Raw genomic sequence first — 26231 nt, 5'->3', positions numbered from 1 at the left:
AAGATGGAATTCTGGAGAGAGCAACATACAATTGTCCGTGACTGAAAACTGGTTTTGGCAGATACAGGCATATTTTTTGAAAGTTTGGCCCTGTGCCTTATTAATTGTCATTGCAAAGGCTAATCTAACAGGAAATTGTCTGCGTGTAAAAGTAAAAGCCAAATTTGAATCTGATGGGGTCAGGGAAATCCTGGGAATAAGGACAGTTTGTGAGGTAGCAGCTGTGATAGTTTTACACTCCAGTACATTGCAGTGAATGCTTGTAACAGTCAGTCTAGTGCCATTACAGAGACTTCTTGCTGGCATGAGGTTTCTGAGAAGCATGTCGACTGAACCAATTTTAATTTTGAGTTTATGCGGAGGCATGGTAGTGGGAGTAAGACTGCTAAGAAATTCTTCGGGGAATGAAGGACGTTCTCGGAAGTGAATGGTGATAGTAGCTGGAAGTATTTGGGACATCGCCACAATAAATTCTGGAAGAATTCATGTAGTCAGCGTATTGTTGAGCAGACTGTATGACTATACTTCCGTGACTAAGAACAACGGACAGCATGTCGCCGAAGTTATCCCAATGTGGGCAAACAAAGGTTATAGCCATGTTGTGAAGTTCGAGAGCAACAGTTTCGTTGATGACATTTTTCCAGAAATATCCGACTGATAGAAAGAAACAGTTACCTGATGCAGGAATTTGTATAACATTGAAAGAAGAGTTGTTTCCATTAAATACATGTGAAGCGGTGGCCATGTTAGGAAAACGAACAGTCAATGTGGCTCAGAGGTGCATGTGGACTGTAGCACAGACCAAAGTGACTCAGGATGTGTTTGGTGAGGAGTTGGGGGCAAGCACATGAACAGGCAGTGTGCATGCCTCGAGAGCGACGGTGGACGCAGGAGGAGGTTTACAGTTGGCGGGCGGGGCTCTGTCATGCGTACCCCATGCGCACTGCCTGCTCATGCCTCGAGAGCGAGGGTGGACGCAGGAGGAGGGTTAGAGTTGGCAGGCGGGGCTCTGTCATGCGTATCCCATGACACGGGAGGAGGGTTAGAGTTGGCGGGCGGGGCTCTGTCGTGTGTACCCCATGGTCGGGCAACTTGGTCGATTATATATATAGATGATACTTATGCAGAGTATAATCAGTCATACATGTTGACTGCAACTGAAATTAAAATATGAAATAATGAAAAGTAATTGAAAAATGCCAATTGTGTAGGCAATGTACATTTTATCTATTATATATAGGTTGATAGTTACCAACTTTTTTTTTTTTTTACATGTTCCAATTATAATCTACAGTAAAATGTTAAAGTTAAAAAAGGAAATACTGCATCTCCTCATAACAGAATGCCCTTTTTAGACAAATAGAAGGATTACCAGTACATTCTTGTATTCAAGAGGAGTGTTAAGAAAAGCAAATTAAAAATGGAATTTAAAACACAATGAGGAATCTATTGTGAAGAAAGAAGAGAAAGGCAGAAGTGGTGCCAGTGTTAATGAATTATTTAAGATTATTTTTTCCATTATATTCTAGCCAGTAGCCATACCACCTGCACCTCAGAAGTTAAGCATTTTTGGGCCCAGCCAGTACTTGGATAGGAGACTAACTAGGAAAATCTTGAGTTGCTGCTGGAACAGGTGTTGGAAAGGCCAACGGGAGGCACTTACCCCATGGTCTGTGTGTGGTTTCCAATGCCCCAAGTGTAGTATCAGGGATGCTGCACTGCAAAAATGGCACTGTCCTTCAGACAAAGACGTAAAGCAGAGGTTCTGACTCTCTGTAGTTATAAAAGATCCTTGGGCTGACATAGTAAATCGTGGGGTATCCCCAATGTCCAAGTTAAATTGCCCACAACAGCCTAATTATTCTGGCCCTATAATTATCTACTCTCTCTCTCTCTCTCTCTCTCTCTGTGACCCCTTCTCCACCTAACAGCTAATGTGCAGTGAGCATACTGGTGCAACATGGTTGCCATCGCATCATCCAGGTGGGTGCTACACATTGGTGGTGGCTGAAGTGGTTCCTCATTCTCTATGTAAAGCACTTTGAGAAGTGAAAACTGCTGTATAAATTATTTTAATATTACTTATACAGCACTTTAACTGTATTTTAATACTTAAAGAAAGTAACAGTTTAGAAAAGTGACTCTCAAACTCAGTCCTGGGGACCCACTGTGGTTACAGGATATTGCTCTAACCAACTTCTGTTTCAATTGAACTCCTAGCCTAATTAAATGAACTGTTATTTCTGTGCTTTGTGGTCAATGTAAAATTACAAAATCAAGTTTATTTTTTTTTATTACAACATACAAAGCAGTTAAACAGGGATTTTATTTTACATGTTAACAATATTTCCATCATGATTTTCATTCTGTTTTTCCAGGTGTTCTGGTTATTTAACCAATTATTTACTAATTAATGTGTCTGATGCTGAAGTAGCATCGTTTTCATTGTTCAGAGTTGTTTGCCCAAGTGTTTGTTGTTCTAGATGTTAACTGTCACTATTAGGACACAATAAAGGTAGCAAACTACATAGAAAAAGGGCAAAAAAGTAGGGAAATTAAATACTCCTAAGCCTATAAAACTATAGCATACATACAAACATGTCTAAATATTTTATAAATGTAAAAATCAATCTACTGTGCTTTTCTGAATGCAGAATATGAGAAGAAAAAAAAAAACAGACCAGCTAAGTAAATGAGATCAATTATTATTACTGATTATGAATCCGGTTGCAACCAAAACCTGCAGCCACAGTGGGCCCCAAGGACAGAGTTTGGATATCTTAGTTTATCATATTTTATTTACATATAGTCTCTAATGATGCGTTTTATTTTGTGCTTTAATTAAAACAAAAAGCACAATCCATTATCACAATCTATACACTAGTGGTGAACTTTCAATTCATTTATTACTTCACATGACTTTTATTTACTATGTAAACTTTAATATATCACTGGTGTCTCTCATCACTTAAAGTGTTACTTTGTAAAGTTTAAACCATCCAGAATTATAAATAGAAGCATCAAGAAACAAAATTATTTCATCCTATTTATGTTTTCATCTAAAATACTGGATTAGTGCACACGAAAATACATAAATATTAACATTGTGTGTATTCTTGTTGAAACACATTCATTTTTTAAATAAACAGACAAAACTATTTCAAACTTCTATAAATAACCAAATCCAATTCAAATACTTCTTAACTTGGCCTGCATCTTAATGTATTAGCTCAAATTAGCAATGCACAAATGAAAGAACTCTTATCTGCATTCCAAAGTTTAGTCTGTTAGTATAAAAAGACAAAACTTTGCAGCGGTTTGAAAATAAAAACTACAGAATTTAAGCTTATCCATGCAGGTCACCTGGATTGTCACACTCTGAAGATTCATATTTGAGTGGCTCAGGTTCACTCACACTTGCTTCCTCTAGATCAGAATCAGAGTCAAAAATCATACAGGACTGGGAGGGCTTAGTATCAATACTGACAGAAGTAGATGATCGTTTGTAGGTGAAAGACAAGGATTCCGATGTATGAGAATGAGTAATACGAACTAAAAATGAATAGCAGGAAAAATGCAAAGGAAAAAAGGTTGAGGAATTATAATTCAACTAGAATGACTTTAAAAAATATATACATATAATATGTAAAGGAGGTGGTAATAACAGATCAATTAAAGTGGCACATGTTATGGAAACATTCATTATAGTTGCTGCCTTCTTTGTTAGAATAAATAACTAGTAGTGGGTAAGTTTAAGATTAATGGATCACTGCTTTTATTAGAAGAGGTAGCACCAGCTTAAATAGACAAAATATATATTTCATTGATGACAACAGAAAGCAAAATACAAATTGTTACTGGAAATGACTAGTAAACACAGATAAGTTAGTCACAATGTGAAAGTCCCACAGTATTGAACAGTGGCATCTAGCATTAATATATAAACCTGAGAGAAGGCAGATGTCTACAGGATGGAAATTACCGTTTGTCAAATAGGAAGTGCAAATCCTTAACACTCTTGTGTGCCTTTATAAGGCAATATTACCTCTGCTTTTGGCAAATAAAATAAATAGTTTCAAATATACTAAATGTCTATTAACCTTTTCTCACTAATGAATATCTAGCAAATGTACTACCTGGTGAACAAAACATCGTTATGTTTTTTTTTTTTTTTCAAGAAATGTTGGTGAAAGGTTACCTATATTTGAAAAAGGTTTGTTTGAAACACGCCTGTTGCATTATTGATGCCTCATAATATAAAGATCATTGAGGACCCAGTCAGGACCAGGACTGCAGGTTGTTTTATTCTGTTCAAGACAGGAATTAGACTGTAAAAGGTCTATCAGAGTAATTACCCACTATTTATTCTGTGTGTAAGAAGATCTGCCTTTTTTTTTTTTATAACATTAGTCTCATTTTCTTAAAGAACACCATCTAGTTAACTATATTAATAGTGCTAGCCTGTACAGAGTACTACAGACTCAGCAGCCCAGGTGAAGTCATAATTATTCATAGAAATATATGTATGTGATGTTAAATAAATATGTAGGGGCAAATCATCTTGATCTTGAAGGGAACCTACAAAATTAAGCTATTTGTAGTGACATAATTTTATGTGTTCACTCAACCAATCACTCTGCACAACTGCAGAAGTACATAATAAATTACTTATTATGTCTGTAGTACTAGGGTGTTCTATCATGGTAGCCATCATGGATGTAGTGAAGTTAAGCAACATGACACCTTTTATTGGCTTACTAGAAAATTTACCATATGCAAGCTTTCAAGGCAACTCAGACCCAAATTGCAATCTTTCTACTTAGCCAAAAAATGGTGTCATTTTGCTTAACTTCTCATTACTGTTTATGTGAATTACTTTGCCAAACCAAGAAAGGAGGCCTGAAGTAATTTTTAGTCAAAAAATGTAAAAGCAGTGCTCAAAATGTTGCTACTTCAACACACAAAGGTAAAATCACACACAGAGCAACACATTTATTTATGTTTTGAAATTTACTGTAGACTTAGCATAGACATATGGGATTATTGAAACAAGGCAAATAAAATACTGAATAGATATACAAGATAGTTGGCTAAAATATAAATGCACAAAATATGAAAAAAGTTACTCAACAATGAAATGAAAACCAAGCAGATTTGATAGTAATAAGCCACAAAATGTGTTGTAATTATTATTTAAGGAGTTCTACAGCTATTTTTGTAAAGCAGTTATAGCAAGTGAATGACAGAAACATTGCTATGAAAATGAATGGTCAGTCATTACTAGGATTACTGTCCAAGCCTAATGAGTTTAATAATTAAAATAATAAAGAAGTGGTCTAGATTTGAAAGTTATAGTACCTGAAAGCATTGAACTTGCTTATGTGAATTTTATACATTTTGAAGAGACAAATAATTATTTATTGGATTTAAGCAATCTACTTGAAATATTGACTTGGAATGTGCTTTGAGCATTAAGGATGGATATTTATTATCAGTATGTAGCTTTTCAAAAATCAAAATGTCTGGATATTGCTTTACTAGTGAGAAATGGACATACATATGTTTTATAACATCTATAAATGTGTCACACTAAACAAATGTAAAAGAAACACTGATTTAACATAATGGAAACAAAAAAGTGACACATACATTACAATATATTGTGTTTTTATGTTTTTAACTGTTTAAACTAACAACAGAAGAACTATATCATAATTAATAGTGAGTGAAAGTAGGCCTATACATCGAAAAAAATGTCTTAATTATTTCATGTGATTTTTTAGATATTTTTGGGCACTAAATTCAAAAATGAAATACATTTTTCTCCATCAAGCAACATTTTTTTTTCCCCACAAAGCATATTTTTTTTAGTTGTCAATGATGTATATATTTTTTTATTTTCACCTTATAATTAAATATCCGTATTTTATTTTAATGATAATATGCTTCAATTTAATATTTTCTAATATTACTATCAATGTTTAAAGCAAGAGAGTTTTTTTTTATATTATATATTATATTATATTATATATTATATTATATTAATATATATATATATATATATATATATATATATATATATATATTATATTATATTATATTATATATATATATATATATATATATATATATATATATATATATATATATATATATATATACACAGTTATTAACTACAATGAGCACCACTGGTTCTTATGTCGGGACCTAAAAATTCTCTGCATCATGCTAAGTCAACAGCCAGGGATGCAATATTCCCACGGTTTCTCTGAGAGTGGGACAGCAAAGCCAATGGGTTCAGAAAGATTGGACACTTAACTTAAAGGAAAGCTACAGCTTGGTGCCAAATACATCACCAGACCTAGCTTGGTGGATCCAGATAATCCATATTATCTCCATCACCATCACTCCATATTAAGTTAATGAAGAAGTTTGTCAAAGCCCTATCAAAAGTTGAAGCCTATTTTATGTATTGGTGCTGTTTCCAGGCAACTAAATTGAAAGACGGCATATTTGAGGGTAAACTGACTTTGAACAACTATTTAATATATTTAGTAATTTGTTATATTTTAATTAAATTTCACGTACATAACTGTGACGTGATGGAAATATTTTTTCTTTTATTCATGAACGCAAAGAAAAAATAGCTCTTAAAAATGAAAACTGTTTTTCATGACCTTAATTTTGTAGACTTGTGTTAATTGGAAAAATTACATTCAATGCTACTGAAATGCATTTACCATTGATATCCAGAAATGGTATTAATTAAGGCAATACACTACCGAAATACGTGCAGCTCACCTGGATAGGTATCATCGACATCAAAATCTGGTCCACTGCCAATGCTTGTTGTATCTGAACTGTGGACATTTATGGATATAAGTTGATTACGCAGCTGTTCTATGTCACTGTCTTTGCTGTCCAATGCCATCTGCAACTCAATGCGAATCTGGCTTTCATCTGCTATTTGCTATTAAAAGAAAAATAATAAAATGCATATATTATGTGTGTATATATACACATACAAAACACAATTACTACTACTCTCCATTGTCTGCATGCATTAAAAATGGTACGCCTGTCTTGACAGTTCAATTGAAATGCTTATATATTATAGCTACAAATATTATCATTAAAAAGATTTTTAAAAAATCTTCAAAAATAATGGTCTACAGGTTTGTAAGGCCATTACTGTCAAGTGTACAGAGTACAGTGAAATTCTAAGTTACATGTACAGTACTAATGAACCAGTTTCCAAAAGCAAGATTAGTGCGTGTAACAATTTTACCTTTAAACTTCCATGTTACTCACCTGAAAAATCTCAGAACACAGTTTACAACATTATGTACCATTAGCAGACATATTTAATTGACAGATAATTTCTTAGACTAAGGGTATACATATAAAGCTTTACATGAAAATATTTGTAAAAAAGTTTTGGTTTTATAATGCAAATTTAAGCTAGGTTTTTGGAGCACATCAGCACCTATTATTCTAATTTCTGACAAAGATAAATGGCAATTGCACTTCGTAAATAAGGTTCTTACTGCTTGCATCTCATTAATTTCTTTCTGGTATTTAATCATCATGCTGTTAAGTTTCTCCTTCTCAGAACGAAGCTCGAGCTGAAGTTTCCTGTTCTCCTTTTCTTTTCGGCGCACATCTGTATCATTTCCGCGCCTACTTCCACTTCCACGGACTTCTCTGCGGTTCATAATCTCCGCCAGCTTGTTCACTGCCTGCAAATAGTTTAGATTTTTTTTTTTTACATTTATGGCTCTTTAATAACCAGATTAAAAAAAAAAAAAAAGTAAAAAAAAAATCTTTAGTCTTAGAATTCCAATTCCAATCTTACTGTCCATGGAAACTTCAAAACAATGTATCACTCTTAATTCGGAAAAGTAGCCAGGACTCTTCCTACTGATTCATAATGAACATAATTAAGAATTTAAGTATTGAAAAACTGTACATAAATTTAAATTAAATTAAATACATGCTTGCACTGTCAAACTAGCCAAGAATTAAAATAAATAAAATAGGTGTGATTGCTATATAGTGACATCTTAAGAATGGACTGAAACCTGCTGGAAATGGAATGCAGTGTTTGAGGACTGAATGCAAAGGACAGCATCATGGCTGAGAACTAAACAAGAGATGCTAAACAATCAATCGGTCATGGAAGTCAATTTGCATAAATTAAAAACAGCTTACCAATAATATTATCACACCTTTCATTTCCTTTGAAATTTCTAGAAATACAGTTCACCTTTTGTTAATTTAACCACTGCTTTTTATAACATACCACTACCTTTTACTTAAGAAACTGATTATGAAAAATTCAACTGCACATCTAGTCCTCATACTGTTAAAACAAAAATTGACTGTTAATGCTAACACAAGTCTCCTATGTGCTTCAGAAAAAGCTCTGACACCAGTTGTTACAAATTAGTGTTGTGATTTCCATTATCAGTATAAGGCAATAACAAAGATAATCCTGAACACTTGAAGCATCTGTAATACTAGCCTCCTAAGTAATGAGAGCACTGAACAGGTCAGCTCTCTTCATATCTTAGTATTTTACACAAACAGCAGCTAAGGCTTGAAGTAAAAAAAAATGTTCATGTTTTTCTTCATAGACTTGGGGATTAAGGACATCATAAAAATACTGCATTCAAACTTTGAAAAGCAAGAACATGTTTCTGAAAGGCTTTAAACCTAATCATAAAGTGAAGTCATATAATTAAGTATATTAGATCTTAAAAAGCTGTAAGAGGTAAACATCAGAGGACAATCAAGACCAGACCACAGCTATAACTGATTCAATTTGCTGGGTTTTTTTTCCCTGTTATCAGATTTTGTCAAATAGATGCACAGCTTAAAACTGTTTAAAGTGCAGTATGCTGATAAATTTGTGAATTTTTATGACAGGGGTGAGAATCCAAAAACCAAAAATTGTTTACCATTATCACTGCTGGATTTATACAAAGAAAATTGTGGACATGAGGAAGAAGCCAGAACTGCTTGGAACAAGATGTGGAGAGTTTTGATGCAAAATGCCACTGCATTTTAAATTACTGTAATAATATACACACATACTGGCCAATATACTTTCAGTTAATCTGTAATATTTTGCCACTTAGTTCAATTTCCACTTGATACAATATGTAAAAATGGTAAATGATATGAAATCTAATCACTCTGCAATAAAAAAAAAATTCTAAGGCTCAGAAAACTGAGCTGCAATAAGCTAGAGTCTGTACCGGCAGCAATAGATCAAAGCAGTAAAAAAAAAAAAAAAAAAAAAAAAATCTGGTGGGGACAGGTAGAGACTAGAACATGAATAGATCAATGGATCGATCAATACAAATAATGAAATGATACATTCTCAAATCATTACCAAGGCTTTGTGAAGTCCAAAAACAATTGCCAAATGCAACTCACTAATTCATGTAACAGCATTAGGAATCATGAATGGCACTTTGCAGATTATGAGCAGATAGTACTGTGAATTATTTTATGTTTTGTGGCAAGTTCATTACACACAGGGACTGCTAAGGGATTCCTACTGAAATATGTTCTTTATATTGTTCCTAGGAACCATTCTACATGCAGTGGCACAAAGTATAAAAGGAAATAAATTCTCACTTAACATACTTGGATGCACATTCATCTACTAGTCAGCTTCAGGAAGTGGTGTGCAGATGGGCCACATTAGGTAAACTTTATTAACCTCTTTATTATTACATTAATTTGCATGGTTAATACACTAGAAAAGTTGGTACAGAACAGAGGATATTAGCCAGACGCACAAAATAAATCAAATGACATTCTCAAACTATGGATTATTTGTTGTGATTTCTAAATAGGTTTACTTTGAAGCAGCTTAATCTATGTAAGGGTCACCAGGGCAAGATTTAGGCAGCATCATACACAAGATCCTAGCAGGGAACACTTAGGTGCAAACAGTTATCCTTATATAGTTTAATCAACGTCATCAATTAATCTAGTTGCATGCCTTTGTGATGTGGGATGAAAACCGGACTACCTGAAGAAAAAATATGCTTTCTTCAAGCATTCAAGCACTATTTGTGACACTGCTTGCAAAACATGTTGCAAAGGTGATGCTGTTCCTTCCTGTCTTTAACTACATAATATATTGTTCTGACTCGTATTTTGTGGTTTCATAGCTAGAAAATTAAGTTCAGTTTGATGTCTTAATAAGGAAGGTATTTGATGATGGGTTGTAATAAAAAAGGACAAGTCTCAATTTACTTTACGGACTTCACTGCCAACTAGTGCCCAAAACAAAACCAAAAACGTTGACTTTCGTCAGTGTTTAGAAAGAGTTTCGGCTATACTGAAATACTTAATATAAATTCTGTGTTGTGTAATACTGGCAGTTGTATTTAATCTGAAAGATGTACCAATACGTGTACCTCTAATCCAAAAACTGTATCCATCAAGTCATGTGGCCAATAAATCAGTTGTTTAAACACAAGAAAAATTGTGTTACATTTTTACCTGTGTCTTTAGTGTTCGTTCAGATTGTAATTGTTTCTCAAACTGAAGTTTAACTATTCCAAGTGACTGCTCACTTTCCATCATCTTCTGCAATTCTACAGGAAACAATTCGAAAACAATTTAACATTTTACTCCAATATATCAATTTAGAGGTATACTTAATTTTTAGGTTAAGTATACTTACCTTATGCAATCCCTTAAGCCTATAAAATAACAATACTATACTATAAATAAGAGATATCTTAAGTTATAATTTTCTGTTGTTATGCACCTCTGCTAGCTGTCTTTAGTCTAATTGATGTTTCTGAAACATATACAAATTTTCAGATATAACAATATTATAATAATTATGTCTTCAACACAAGTAAATTTAAAACAGCATTTTTTAAATATATATTTTTAGTAAACTATCAATGTTTTATAGTTGTTTTAAAGAAGTTACATGTTTGCACTCATTCATTTTCATATTTTTTTTTTCCAACACAGAAATTGTGTGGAACATGTCTTCATGGAGTGAATGAGGTAAGGTTCCAGTAATTCATTGATCAACTTATTAAAACTGTTTTATATCAATAAAATTATACAGATAAAAACAAACCATAAAAAGAATATGTCTTTGGAGTATGGGGAAAAAAATAAGTCCACAGACAAAACTCTTATGAACAGAGGCCAGAGCGCAGAAACTTCATCTAGAAGCAATTCAAATGCTGTTGAGAATAATAAAAAAATAAATAAAATACTTACGATCTTGAACTTCTTTTAATCTGTTGTTGAACTCTTCCTTTTCATTAGCCAGATTTGCAACATCACTGGTTAAGGTCCGATTTGCCTCCTCTAGCTAAACAGAAATGGTGTGGGGTTGGGGTACAAAAACAAAATTAAAAAAAATAAATAAGCGGACTCCTTTCAAATTTCACTTTTTTCTTTTTTATTAGCCATAATGTTACAGCCACAGAATCTAAAACTCTAATACTGAACAAAGTCGAGAAAGCAGTACTTGAAAAGGGCCTAAGCCGAGCTTTTTTTTTTGGAAGCATTTGATAGCACAACAATACCCATGGATATAAAATTAATACAGGTCAGCCTTTGCGAATTGTGAGTTATGATTCGCGAATCTGCCTATTCGCGGGTTTGTCATCATTAATTAAATGGAAATTACACAAGTTTTGCAACAAATTCTAGAAAAACAGCAGATGATGCTGTAGCAGTGCTACTTAAATTGACTGCAAATTACAGCAACTCCAGAAGTACTATGTCATTGGGCAGCTTCAGCGGTTGTTGCAAGTGCTGCTGGGTGAAACAAGTTGAGGGTGTTGCTTTTAAAAGTGAATAAGAAGCCAGCCGTTGTCGTTTTGTTTCCACGCTTCATTGCACTGCACAATACAATACAATTGTATTACAATCACACCCATCAGATTACAGTTCTCTCTGGATTTATGTTCTTGTCCTATTGCCAATTGTTCATGTGATTTCTCCTGGATTGGAAAGCATCTTCATCTGCATAGCACTGCCAATTTCTACCAATTTTCACTTACATTGGCCTCCTGGTAGGACAAAATTTTGCACAACTTTCAAGAGGGGGTTAACAGGGTATTGTATTTCGTAACTACACCATTATCATCTGCATCTGCAAAAATGGACTGCATCAGTAAGAGTTTACCATTTACCATTCTGTGGTTAGTATTTTTTTGGATTTCTTTTGTATTTGTATTATTAATCATTTTTGTTATTTACTACTATAAATAAACACACAAATGTATTATTAGTTACATTTCATTAAAAAAAAGTTATACAGTAATCCCTCCTCCATCGCGGGGGTTGCGTTCCAGAGCCACCCGCGAAATAAGAAAATCCGCGAAGTAGAAACCATATAAACATATGGTTATTTTTTATATTGTCATGCTTGGGTCACAGATTTGCGCAGAAACACAGGAGGTTGTAGAGAGACAGGAACGTTATTCAAACACTGCAAACAAACATTTGTCTCTTTTTCAAAAGTTTAAACTGTGCTCCATGACAAGACAGAGATGACAGTTCTGTCTCACAATTAAAAGAATGCAAACATATCTTCCTCTTCAAAGGAGTGCGTGTCAGGAGCACAGAATGTCACATAGATAGAGAAAACAATCTCTAGCAAACAAATCAATAGGGCTGTTTGGCTTTTAAGTATGCGAAGCACCGCCGGCACAAAGCTGTTGAAGGCGGCAGCTCACACCCCCTCCGTCAGGAGCAGACAAAGAGAGAGAGAGAGAGAGAGAGAGAGAGATACAGAGAGACAGAGTTTGTTTTTCAAATCAATACGTGCCCTTCGAGCTTTTAAGTATGCGAAGCACTGTGCAGCATGTCGCTTCAGGAAGCAGCTGCACAAAAGATAGCAACGTGAAGATAATCTTTCAGCATTTTTAGACGAGCGTCTGTATCGTCTAGGTGTGCGAACAGCCCCCCTGCTCAATCCCCCTACATCAGGATCAGAGAAAGTCAGCGCAAGACAGAGAGAAAAGTAAGCAATCTAGCTTCTCAGCCATCTGCCAACAGCGTCCCTTGTATGAAATCAACTGGGCAAACCAACTGAGGAAGCATGTACCAGAAATTAAAAGACCCATTGTCCGCAGAAATCCGCGAACCAGCAAAAAATCCGCAGTACATATTTAAATATGCTTACATATAAAATCCGCGATAGAGTGAAGCCGCGAAAGGCAAAGCGCGATATAGCGAGGGATCACTGTAACTGTATATTCAATTTACAAATCAAAACCATTATTACATATTACTTTATTATGTAAACTAGCAAAATACCCGCGCTTCGCAGCGGAGAAGTAGTGTGTTAAAGAGGTTATGAAAAAGTAAAGGAAACATTTTAAAAATAACGTAACATGATTGTCAATGTAATTGTGTTGTCATTGTTATGAGTGTTGCTGTCATATATATATACATATACACATATACACACATATACAGATATATTATATATACATATACACATATATTTTTTATCAATATATATGTGTATATATATATATATATATATATATATATACACACATACATACATACATACATACATATACACACATAGATGCACTTACAATAACATAGAAATCAATATAAACAACATTAACATCATTATCATATGAGAATATGAAGTAATATATAAGAAGCACATTTCATATAAATATAAATTATTAAACAGTAAAATCTTCTTCTATAATTTGCTACCGTGGCTTTTCGTTGGTCTGTCCAGGATTTTAAATCACCTGTAGCTTGCAAACCGTTTCACCTATTGACTTGAAATCTGGTACACATATAATACGTCACGTCTGCTATCCGCTTTATGGGTGATGATTGTATTACTCTTTTTATGTTTATTTTATTTTAGAATCAACTCCTATCTGCGCACACCAGGGCGGCCGTAGGCAGATGCGTATGGTGTATTCACTCCATGTTATCGTGCATTGCGCTGTCACTGGTATTTTGATAAAAGAATTTGAACAATATATAAGAAGCGTATAAATTATTAAACAGTAAAACATTAACATTTAAGAAGTAAAGTTACATTGAGTACTACTGCAGTGCCTTCGGGTATACCTCATTTTTTTCTTTGCCCATTACATGCTTAAATGTATACATTTTTTGGTGTACCTACCCGAGAACACGCGACATATAACCGAGCGTGGGAGAAGCATGGATTTTAAACACGCGTTGAGTTCATCTGCTGGTCTCCCTCGTGGAATAACTGGTAATGTTTGACTAAAATGTACAGCGAGTAAAACGACATTACCTCCTTTTTTTTTTTTTACGATCTCTGAGATCTTGCTTTTTTCGGTTCAAGGCTTCATAAGCTCTTTTATGTGCCATGGTGTACTTAATAAGTACTAATTATCCCAAACCATCATTTTGAATGTTGCAAGACTTTCGCCTTGTATGTAGATCGGGGGTAATTACATTCATTGCATTCCTAGTCTGAATCACAATCTGATTGTATGGGTGGTTACCTGGCACTGTAGGGTTGCCACCCGTCCTTTAAAATACGGAATCGTGCCGCGTTTGAGAATGAAATTGCGCGTCCCGTTTTGAATCAATACTGGACGGGATTTATCCCGTATTTTTTTTATCATTTTTTTTTTTAAAGCAGCGTGTCATGCAAATCATCCCACACGCATTTTATGAAGATGCCTCCTTTCCTACTTTTGATTGGGTAATACTTGATGTCATCGTTAGTTTGATTGGTCTTTTTAACTGTCCAGTGAGGAGGGCGTGTCTTTTAAGTAGAGTCTGCAAAGTGTTGGCACTGAGATGTGGCGTCAGCGCCATAGTTGAAGCCCCTAACGTTGCGGTCAGCAAGTCGGCTAACATCCGCCATGTGCCGTCTTTCAGTTGCGAGAAGCAGATCATAGAATGGTTGAAACTGTTGCCCTTAACGTTGCGCCACGGCGTGTGGTTCGTTTATACCTCGTGTCTTCTCATTAAACTTTTATCTCGCGAATATGTTATTGCAATCCGCAGCGGGAGCGTTTCTATAAACTTAATTTAAACTTACGTTTTACACCGTGCTTTGTTTCCCTTATGAACATGCTTGTATGCTTCACTCGCTCCGTTCTCAATTGTTTAATTAATTTTTTGCTCTTCGCTGTTTCCGGCTCTTCCTCCATTTCCCCTACTTCGTTCTTTTATCTCGCGAATATGTTATCGCAATCCTTAACGGGAGCGTTTCAATAAACTGATTGAAAATAGTTTTGCATTTACCTTTTTAGTAAAAGGCGAGCTTTTAAGCCTGAGAAATCACCCCGTAAATGCACACGTTTAATTGCACATGTGTTAATATGTATGCTTTCACAGTATTAAAAGACAGTCAAAAATTAACGTCATTTACCTTCGTTCCCGCGTGTGACTCGTGCTGTAAATCTCTTCCTTGTTTTTAGTTCACGTGATTACGTAGGAGGCGTGATGACGCGATACGTGACTCCGCCTCCTCCATTACAGTGTATGGACAAAAAATATGTACCAGTTATGACCATTACGCTTTGAATTTCGAAATGAAACCTGCCTAACTTTTGTAAGTAAGCTGTAAGGAATGAGCCTGCCAAATTTCAGCCTTCCACCTACACGGGAAGTTGGAGAATTAGTGATGAGTCAGTCAGTCAGTCAGTCAGTGAGTGAGTCAGTCAGTGAGGGCTTTGCCTTTTATTATTATAGATAAATAAGGGGTCATCAAAATATTTTTTGCCTGACCAATTGAAAGAAATACCAATAGTAAAACCAAAGTAGTTTTGTTTTCCAACATGATCCGTTTAACACCTAATACAATTTTTATATAGTCACAAAACTTTAATAAACCATTCAAATAAAATTAATACTGCTACGTCAACCACTCCTCGATAGTCAAGTTGATGTCTTCATTATTGTTCTGGCATGTGCCATGAAGTTCATCCTAACAGACTGAGGAATTAGTGGCAATCAACATTCTCGGCACTCAACATACACAAACTTTGATCTTGTTTAACTGTTCATAAAGAAATTATTTTGCTCACCCATAATTAATCTCTATAGCATCTCTCTGGCCCACACTCTTCAATACTTCATTACACTTTGTTCTATCGTGTCAACATTTTCTTCTGTCATCTAAGTCCAACTAGATGTCCCACCAGAACACAGAACAGTAGCCTCACTTTTAAATGTGGCATGTCAAGAGAACTGGTCCTGGGGAGACCAGCCGGCCCCAAGTGGAGGGAGCAAGCTAGATCAGCTCTCCCAAGATGCCCCCTCTGTTTTACTTTTGGTTCCCTCCAAGAAATAAAATTATTATATTGCATTTATAGTGGAATCAGAAAGAATTCAGATCCCTTCACTTTTTTATATGTTGTTATATTGCAGCCTTATACTAAAATAATTTAAATGTTCTTTTCCCCATGTCAAGCAACACTCAAAACCTCAAAATTACAAGGCAAAAATCAGGCTTTTAAATTATGGCAAATTTATTAAAAATAAACTGAAATATCACATTTGACACATTTATTCAGATGCTTTCCTCAGTACTTAGTTGAAGCACCTTTGGCAGGGACTACACTCTGAAGTCTTCTTAGGTGTGAGGCAACAAGCTTAAAACTTTTGGATTTGGGGATTTTTTTGTCATTCTTCTCTGCAGATTAGGGCTGCCAGATCAGACATCGTTATTCAAATATAATTTGAATTTGTTTATATAAAAAAAAAAAAAAAAAGTTTTTTTCGATTGTCAAAGAACAGTTGTTTGTTCCACCTTTGTTATTCTGCTGTTGTGTTACTCCAGGCAGACATTCTATGCAAAGCTGTTTCTGCACTCCACTCCCATAATCAGCCTTTTCACAATTTTGAATAGTTAGCTTATTACCATCATTAATAAAACGTTACAGTCAGACCCCTTCACAACATAGTGTTTGTTTTTCTTTTCCTGAACCATTACTCTGCACTTTGATCTACAACTGTGCTCAGAGCAGTTTTTCTGAAAGCTTCTCCTATGCCCTATAAGTATTGTTTTGCATCAGATTCTGTCCCATTCACTCTAAAACCTGAGATCCCTGACTGTTATTTAATTTGAAAATCTTCTCATTACAGCAAATGGAAAATGACTGTTGGAATTCTGGTTTTCCTTTTCTTACAGTGCACACCATGTCCCACTATTAGTCTGTCTTATGTGGCTGCTGGCTTGACACATAATGCCTAAAACAATGAGGTGTAATTAAAAATATCCAGGCCATCATTATTAAAATATTGCTGCATCTCGAAAAGCAAAAAAAAGTAGATTGAGTAGACTGTGACTTCATACTATATTGATTCTGCTTTTCCGGGCGTATCCACTGGTTGCAACTGGCATTTTATTCTGAATGCTTTGATATATAAATGATATTCTGCCACTGCCCATTGAACACTTCCAAAATAATAAAACAAGTCCACCTTCAACCTCACTGCCACTTTCCTGGTTCCTCTTGTATAGCGGTCATGCATAGAATTCATACTAAAACATGGCATAAGGACAAAAACAGAAATGCATACGCCAACTTCCATGTTCTTCTGCTACATAAATCCTGGTCAGTGCGGAGTGTAACGCAAGTGCAAGTGCCTGCTACTCCACTCCAACTCCTCTCAAAATTACACCTCTTTGAATATGCAAATCAATACAAATAACCCCGTTCTGTGAAAAGACAATGGCAAAAGCACAGGAAAAAAAGAATTTCAGTGAATAGCAAATGGTGGCAAGGAAAAACGTACTATTTGTTGGTTTAAGCAGTGGTATAAACAACAAAAGGAAGTTGATCAAGTGGCATAGAGTGGCGAAGAAACTTGAAAGTTTAAGTTTCGAAAGTTGCAAAGTGCCCGAAATAAAAAAGAAGCAGTAAGATATCAAAGTTACTGTGAAAAGGCGAGTCGTAGCCCACTGTCTGAGTGTCATATGGAAGCATACTAGGGTACACAGAAAAAAAAAAAGGGACACAGTGGGGTAAAAAAAGGTCAAAATGTCAAGTTTAATCTCGAAATTTCCACTTTAATCAGGTAGTTTATTTTGTCATTAAAGTAGGATGTCATTGACTTCATCTTAAAATCTTTTAAATTACTAGTTTCTCAAATCTCACTGTAACTAAAGTAGCATGTTAAATGCTTCATATTCTACGTGTTCTTACTATGTATTATATGTGCTACTTAACACTAGAATTACCAAAGCTTACGAAAAAACTCGTAAATCCGGTCCACCTTACATCCACTCGCACGTCTCCATTCAGTGTCTTTTGTCTTGTAAATGTAACACATGCATTTCACGTGTGTTCCATGTCTAAAAAGATCTGTGTAAGTGTAGGATGACAGGAAATGTTGAACACATACCTAAAAGACAAACTTTTTCCATGTTTTAGAACCAACGACAAAATGTAGACATGAAGTGTAAAATGTGTGAAGACTAAAGTCCAAATATCAAATAAGCACTTTCACAAAAGATACAAGTATAACAGAACAAATTTTGCCGTTCTCCCCCAAGACTATAACCGAAGAAAAAGAAATCGGGTTAGTGTTGCTGGTTATCCTGACTTCTTGGTTGGCATACAGCGGTTAGAGCTGCTGACTTCTAGTTTGAAGGTCCTGGGTTCGAGTCTTAACCTGTCCCAAAATAAATGCCGTCTCTTTTAAACATACTAACCCACAATTCCTTTCCTTCCTTTTCTTTCTCCATGCAACCAATCACCACACAATAAGCTCTGTAATAAATGTCAAACCATCTGCAAGCTTAGAATGCCAATTCTTCAAAACATTTAAGGAACATTGAAATATCTTCATAGTACATGTTTAATTATTCCATCCATCTAACCATCCAGGGTCGTGACAGTCCCAGCAAGCATACAGCACGAGGCAGGAACAATCCCTGAATGGGGCGCCAGCTCATTGCTACCGCTGCACCACCGTGCCAACATATATAATTATTAACAGTACATTAATACATGTAATACAATATATTATTTAAATGAAGTTAAAAATATATCTATTATGTAATATACACAATTTACTGCATTTCATCTTAAAAATGATATCAAGAGCTCCAAGAAAATAGTGCTTGGAAATCTAAATCGACTTAGAAGCCAGTCTTCATCATATGTAAATGTGAGCTTTCTTCTATTGAATTAAATTGCTTTATTGTTATTGTACGGTACAATGAGATTAAATATGCAAATCCTCCATAAACTAATTTTCCTATAAAATGATAAACAGTAATAATAATAATATGATAAAATAACAATGGAACATATACAAAATGAAAGCATAAGTACAATACACATGTACATATAGTGCAGATAGTTCATAAAGTGGCTCAAGTTGTGCGATATTACAACTTTAATGCAAGTTTACAGTGAGGTAATTGTACTTATAAGTATGACCGCGAGGTCCAGAAACATTTGCCGTATGGGAGCTTTTCAAACAGACTGTGCATGTGGTTGAGGCTGTATGTACTAGATGCTGTATCCTGATAATTCTCTTTCTGATCAGCTGCTGTACAGCTGTGATTCCACACAAAGATACAGTGGGTTAAAATACTCTGCGTGGTGCACTGAGAGTAACAACACTAAAGCAGCTGTGGTATTTGGAATAGTTTGGCCATTCTGTGGACAATTACATTGTTACAGGTTGATTACAATCAGATGCCTTAAACTAATAAATGATATCCGGTTAATTTCAGTGTATTTGATAAAACCGTGTCAGGGATGTGAATCTAAAAAAGTAAAGGGAAACGACACAGGAACAGTAGCACTGCTTTGATGCTGGGTGCTGCCAGTTTGCAAAACCAAGTCGAAAACTTGAGTACACAACAGATTAAGCTGGTGTGAGAACGTGTGTAACTTTACACCAAGTTTAGTTTTTATACATCATGATATGAGCATGGAAACGTGGTGTACACAACATTTTTGGGTGTGCACACCGTTTATGCATGAGGCCCCTGCTCTTTTACGACGCTCGCTGTTCTGGCCATGCACCCTGTCATTGTCTTGATAACTAAATTTTCCTTGATATGCCTGTGCCTGTTTGGCAATAAGGCACATCCAGCAAAGTATTGCAAGCAGGATCCATGCAAAAGTATCATACGCAGACACATATGGGGGGGAGTTAGGGAACAAAAAGCAAATTATTAATAATTATATAGCAATACGCGGTGCTCGAGTATGTGGCCAATAAGGATTTCCACTGCCTTTATATGCCTTCTTTTATTACTTGTCTTACAGAGAAGACCCAACCATCCATACTAGTCTGAAAAAGACAGTGGTGCAGATGCTTGGGATTTTGATGGCTTTATATTTGAATGACAGTTACCCAAGTACTGCTAGGATTTTTTTTGCTGCTGGTCTTTGTTCTAGCTGTAGCTGCCACTGCAGCCATTACCATAATAATACAATATGAAAAAGCATGTGCAGATATACATGTTCAGACAGCCTCTGAATATATTTGAATTTTTCTTTTATTTGAATACTTTTTGGCTTATTTGATAGCCCCACTACAGTTCCTCTTAAGCTTTGGCATGTTGGATGGAGACCGTTGATTAATAGCTATTTTTAGGATTCACTCCTCAGACAGGAGGTCACACTCTGAAGTCGTGAGCCCATAAGCCCAACCAAAAAGAAGTAAGCTAGTCTATAATATCTTTATGAGGTCTCTTCCAACAAGGACATGCAAAACGCACACCATGTGCGCAGACCTGAAGACATTTGTCTCAAACAGGAATGCAACCCCACTGGAATTCACTGCCAATGTTAAAGATGTGAAAAAAGATTTCTAGTGAGGCTAACACCTTGATAAATAAGGTGACTTCTCACTACACTAAAACACTGCAGTGTAAGGTTGCATCCCTCTTCTCTAAACTAGATGAGCTAGAGGACCTGAAGAGGACCAGAGAGGATGTAGACAAAGCTAAATACTCAGATTTCATCATGTGAGCTGAGAAAGGCCCTTCATTCAATGCATTTATTGGGAGTTGATGGCTTGTCCTTAAAGTAATTTCTGCATTTTGGAAACAACTGGCTCCCCCATATCTACATGTTAGACTCTATATATAATTCTGCCCCTATTAAGCTTTTAATATTTAAAATTTGTCAAGTACCCAGATGATATTATCCCATTTCGCTAAGGAGTTATAATGGAACACTATCAGCTAAATATCTTGCAAAATGATTGCCATCAGTAATTCACAAGCTAATGTGATGTGACCACTATTTTAAATGGTTCAGAAGCTTATTTCAGAAGCTCTTGACACAGGAAAGACCTTTGACCACATGTTGAAATATAAAGGTCAATGGGATTAAGTGAAGGCTTCACCAGCCTTTTGTTCATTATTGGAGTTTCAACACCAACAATCAATCATCAAAAAAACAAAATGTTTCTAGTAAATGCCTACTAGATGAGAATAAACCTCTAACGTGTACTGTTCTCTAGGAATTCAATAAAAATAACTTTTTTTTTGTTTGTTTTTTGTCATCCATATTGACTTGACTCAAACAAGAAACATATAAACCACAAATGCTAGATGACTGTAATTTACTTATTTTTGGCTACAGTGACTAATCTTCGGCCACTTACAAAATCAGCTGTGGAGAATACCCCTTTCAGGTTCTAATCCGAACGTTTTTGATCACCCACCATATATACAGTATGACTAAACCCGTTTCTTTTTGGTGAGTCACATTGAGCAGCCAATGTTAGATTTTAAAATGTTTGGCTTGTACAAGTGAAGGTATCAACTATATACAACTCACCGATCCAATTGTAGCATCCTTTTCTGCTAGTTCTTGTTTGTGCCTGGCCATCATCTCTTTAATTTCAAGCTCTTTCATTATCTTCTCCTTCTCCAAGTCAGAGTACTGTTCTTCAGCTATGGAACGTGCCAACTGTTCAGAATCTGCCTTAGTCAGAGTTATTTCAAGTTGAGCTGCTAGTGAATCCCTGAAAATACATAAAAGGATAAGAAAATATTACATAATATGTACTAGATATTTAAATGTTACTAGATGCTATTTTTTTCTTTTTACAAACCCATTTATTTGCATATAATGTAATTTAAAAAGAAAACTATTTGCAAAAATAAAAGCATTTTAACTGGTTAAATTATCTTAAATCCTCCATTTTTAATAATATTGAAGTAAATGTGTAAACACTTTTGATTGGCCTTCTTGGTCTCCTTTTCAGCTTACCTCTAATTACTTTTCTTACCAGACTTCCTCCTCTTTTCCATTTCTTGTATGGGTCTAAAGAAGACTACATATGCTCTCTACTAAAAAATACTAATTTTTCAAAGAAGTTACACTTCATTTCAAAGATATTCTTTTTTGTTCACTTTGGAAAGACTTCAAGTTGTCAAGGTCCTTTTTCCATATCCAGATCTATGAATTAAACCATACTACAATATATTCCATTCTATTAATGTAAAGATCATTTTCTTGAATTCTCAAGTACTTAATTAAAGTAACTGTATATATCTCAGGGCATTACAAATCTTAACTTCTCATTTCAATAATCACCGTTGCATGAAATAATGAAGAAATGTATCCGAACTGCTTCCGCTTTTAGTCTTTGATGCTGATGCAATTTCTTTTCTGGTTTGCCAAACTTTTCATTACATCTGTCTACCTTAACATCGATCTTCATTTTGTAATTTTTGCTTGCTTATCTGGGTTTTATTCTAAATATATACATTTGTAATAGAAATTTTATCTCCCTAAGGCACTCCCATTTCCAATATTTCTATTAGCTTTGTTTACTTCATTCAGTCAAAATAATTCTTAAAATCCAAAATATGTAAGAACAGATTCTCAAATTTACTTATTGGCTTAACGTAAGTGATGATTTTTAACATAATGCAACTGTCAAAACAAACCTCGCTATTCTACAAAAAATGTAGGTGTTCCCAGACAATGTGAGAGTTCTAATCCATTTAGCATATTATGTATTTGTCCTTCAATATCTTCCCAGCATTCTTCTCATGAGAGGTGCTTGGAGGACATTCTTATCAAATCTACCTCAGTTATTTTGTTTTGACTAGGAGAAACAATAGAGTTATTCCAGAATCATCCAGCTCTTCACACTGACATAGAAAATGATCAAAGAAACCCTGTACAAGAACCTTTTTTTCCCTACTGGTACCAAAATATTTTTCAGTAACTATTGATAACGATGTTAACTCTATACGCAAGGACAGGAACATATTGCAGGCAAACCAGTAACCTGAGAATCCGAGTTTCTGTATTTGGCTCCACCTTATCTGTGAATGGTATAATATTGTAAAACTATCATGTCTACACAGATCTGGGGCCTCATGTATAAACAGTGCATACGCACAGAAATGTTGCGTACTCACGTTTCCACGCTCAAATCGCATGTATAAAACCTAAACTTGGCATAAAGCCACGCACATTTCCACGGTACCTCATACCCTGGCGTACGCAATTTCTCCGCTCGGTTTTGCAGACTGGCGGCACCCAGCGTCAAAGCAGTGCTACTGTTCCTGTGTGGTCACCCTTTCTTTCTTAGATCCACATTCCTGATGCGGCTTTATAAATACACTGAAACTAATTGCATATTGTTTATTAGTGTAATGCATCTGATTGTAATTAAGCTGCAGCAATATAATGGTCCAGGGAATAGCCATAGTATTCCAAATACCATAACTGCTTTAGCGTTGTAACTCTCACTGCATCTTCTTCTTTCAGCTGCTCCCATTAAGGGTTGCCACAGCAGATCATCTTTTTCCATATTACTCTCACTGCACCACTCGGAGTATTTATATCACTGTATCTGAGTGGGGAATCACAGCAGCAGCTGATCGGAAAGAGAATTATCGGTATACAGCATGAAGCAGACGCTGCCTGAGCCACGGCAAAACGCTTCAGAGACTTCCCTGTACGGACTTTGTGGTTTACAAAAAGTTTCATCCCAAAAACTATAAACGCACTTCATCAATCCATCAAGTGCTCCTTGTAGAACTGTTTGTACTTATACATACAATTACCTCACTGTAAACTTGCACTACAGTTATAATATTGCACAACCTGCACCACTTTATAAAGCGCGTATTTACATATGATGACGATACCATTTTTAAGATGAAATGCAGCAAATATGTTGATTACATTATACAGATAAAACTAACTTCATTTAACATGCAGCAAAATATGTTGATTACATTATACAGATAAAACTAACTTCATTTAAATAATCTGTATTGTTAATAATTAAACATGTGAGGACACGGTGCCGCAGCGCTGGCTAGTTCAGGAATTGTTCCAGCATTGCGTTGTATTCTTGCTGGTGCTGATGCGACACTGGAAGGATAGACGGATAGAATAATTAAACACGTACTACGAAGATATTTCAATGTTCCTTAAAAGTTTTGAAGAATCGATGTTCTAAGCTTACAAATGGCTTAACGTCTATTACAGAGCTGATTGTGTGGCGATTGGGTATTTGGAGAAAGAAAAGTAAGGACAGGAATTGGAGGTTAGTACGTTTGAAAGAGATAGTACTTCTGTAATAAATTATTTCATCGAAGGTCGCGCATGGCGCAGCAAGCCTCTTGCGTGAGACATGAACAAGCACTGCACCACTGTGTTCTCATGTTTAATAACATGCTTTCATTCCTATCATCATGAAAAAGTTATCACGTATACATCTCAGTATTTTAATTATTCAGAGAGCTGTAATATCACAAATGTAATGGATTATGTGTCCTGTCGGAGAAAGAGAAAGCCCGTTTAAGAAGCAGGCAGTGATTCACACACAGAGCACATAGAAGATCAAATACAGAACAAAGCATTTAATGTGCTACTTTAGTTACAATGGGATTTGAGAAACTAGTAAATTAAACGATTTTAAGATGAAGTTTATGATGTTCTACTTTAATGGCAAAATAAACTACGTGATTAAAGTGGAAATTTCGAGATTAAACTTGACATTTCGTGCTTTTTTCCCCCCACTGTGTGCCTATTTTCTTTGTCTGTACCCTAATAAGCTTTCATATGACACTCAGACGGTGGGCTACGACACTCCTTTTCACGGTGACTTTAATATGTGATTTTTTTTTATTTTGGGCACTGTGCGACTTTGTGAACTTGAGCTTTCGAGTTTCTCCGACACTCTGTCACTCGATCAACTTCCTTTTGTTGATTATACCACTGTTTAAACCAACAAATAGTATATTTTTCCTTTGCCTCCACTTGGTATTCGCTGAAATTCTTATATTTTCCCCTGTGCTTTTCCCATTGTCTTTTCACAGAAGGCTATTTATATTGATTTGCATATTCAAAGAGGCGTAAATCTGGGAGGAGTTGGGGCGGGACAGAAGGCGCGTGGCACTTGCGTTACTTTTCACATTGATCGGGATTTATGTTGCGGAAGAAAGTGGAAGTTTGCATACGTACAGATTCCTGCATCTGGATTTTTCTGTGCGTACGCACATTCCCGCTTTTGTGCTTACACCATGTTATAGTGTGAGCTCTACGCACAGCGTTATACATGAGGCCCCTGGTAATTAATCTGACAATTATGTCCGCTCTCATTTGCTGAAAAGATGCTTACATTCCCCAATATCTTTTTCATGATTTGTAAATTTGTTTTGATGGTACTTTTTGTTAAAAATGAAAATCAGTGATGTTTACAACTAGCACCTTACACATAACATTGTTGCTTTTTTCTGCTTTTAATGTATTTCTGGCTACAGTTATCATGGTACCAATTAATTTGAATACCTGATACTTAACATGCTGTGAATACACACAGAGGCACATTTGCCATTCAGTTTAAAAAAAAAAAGGAAAAATAACCTACGCATTTGTTATCTTTCATTAAAAAGGATATATATCACCATAACAATTGAACAAATTAACCCACAATCAATAATAGTTTGTATGTACAATATCCCAATATATTGTACAATTTGTCAAATTGCTTACAATAAGTTATTAATTATGAAACACACTATTGCCTCATGCAAATGTCATTTTGTAATAAAATATACTTTGTTCTTCACCTGAATTTCCCATTGGGATTAATAATCTATCTATCTATCTATCTATCTAATTGATATTTTGTTCTCTCATGTTCGAAGCTCATCCATATCTGCTGCATGTCAGTCGTGAAACAGCAAACTTCACATTAATAACCAGCTGCATCATACACGTCCCAAAATGGCTCCTAACCTGTGGGTATCGCACTTC

General features: G+C 35.3%; 1 protein-coding gene across 6 annotated transcripts in view; it reads right to left on the bottom strand.

Moving 5' to 3' along the window:
• Positions 1-26231, bottom strand: part of rock2a (rho-associated, coiled-coil containing protein kinase 2a) — a 234846-nt gene that overhangs the window by 35307 nt on the left and 173308 nt on the right. For 5 of the 6 annotated variants that reach the window (XM_051924915.1, XM_051924912.1, XM_051924913.1 and 2 more), the window contains exons 22-27: positions 21780-21966; positions 11266-11359; positions 10522-10616; positions 7548-7739; positions 6802-6970; positions 3364-3552 (exon numbers count right to left, since the gene is read on the bottom strand). In XM_051924915.1, the coding sequence (XP_051780875.1) occupies positions 3364-3552; positions 6802-6970; positions 7548-7739; positions 10522-10616; positions 11266-11359; positions 21780-21966 (926 nt within the window). The remainder of the gene's footprint in view (positions 1-3363; positions 3553-6801; positions 6971-7547; positions 7740-10521; positions 10617-11265; positions 11360-21779; positions 21967-26231) is intronic. The other variant, XM_051924917.1, reaches the window with a different exon arrangement.

Source organism: Erpetoichthys calabaricus, chromosome 3 (assembly GCF_900747795.2).
Source record: "Erpetoichthys calabaricus chromosome 3, fErpCal1.3, whole genome shotgun sequence".
Classification (NCBI taxonomy): domain Eukaryota; kingdom Metazoa; phylum Chordata; class Cladistia; order Polypteriformes; family Polypteridae; genus Erpetoichthys; species Erpetoichthys calabaricus.
Note: the sequence above shows the minus strand (reverse complement) of the source record. Positions and strands in the feature narration are given on the sequence as shown.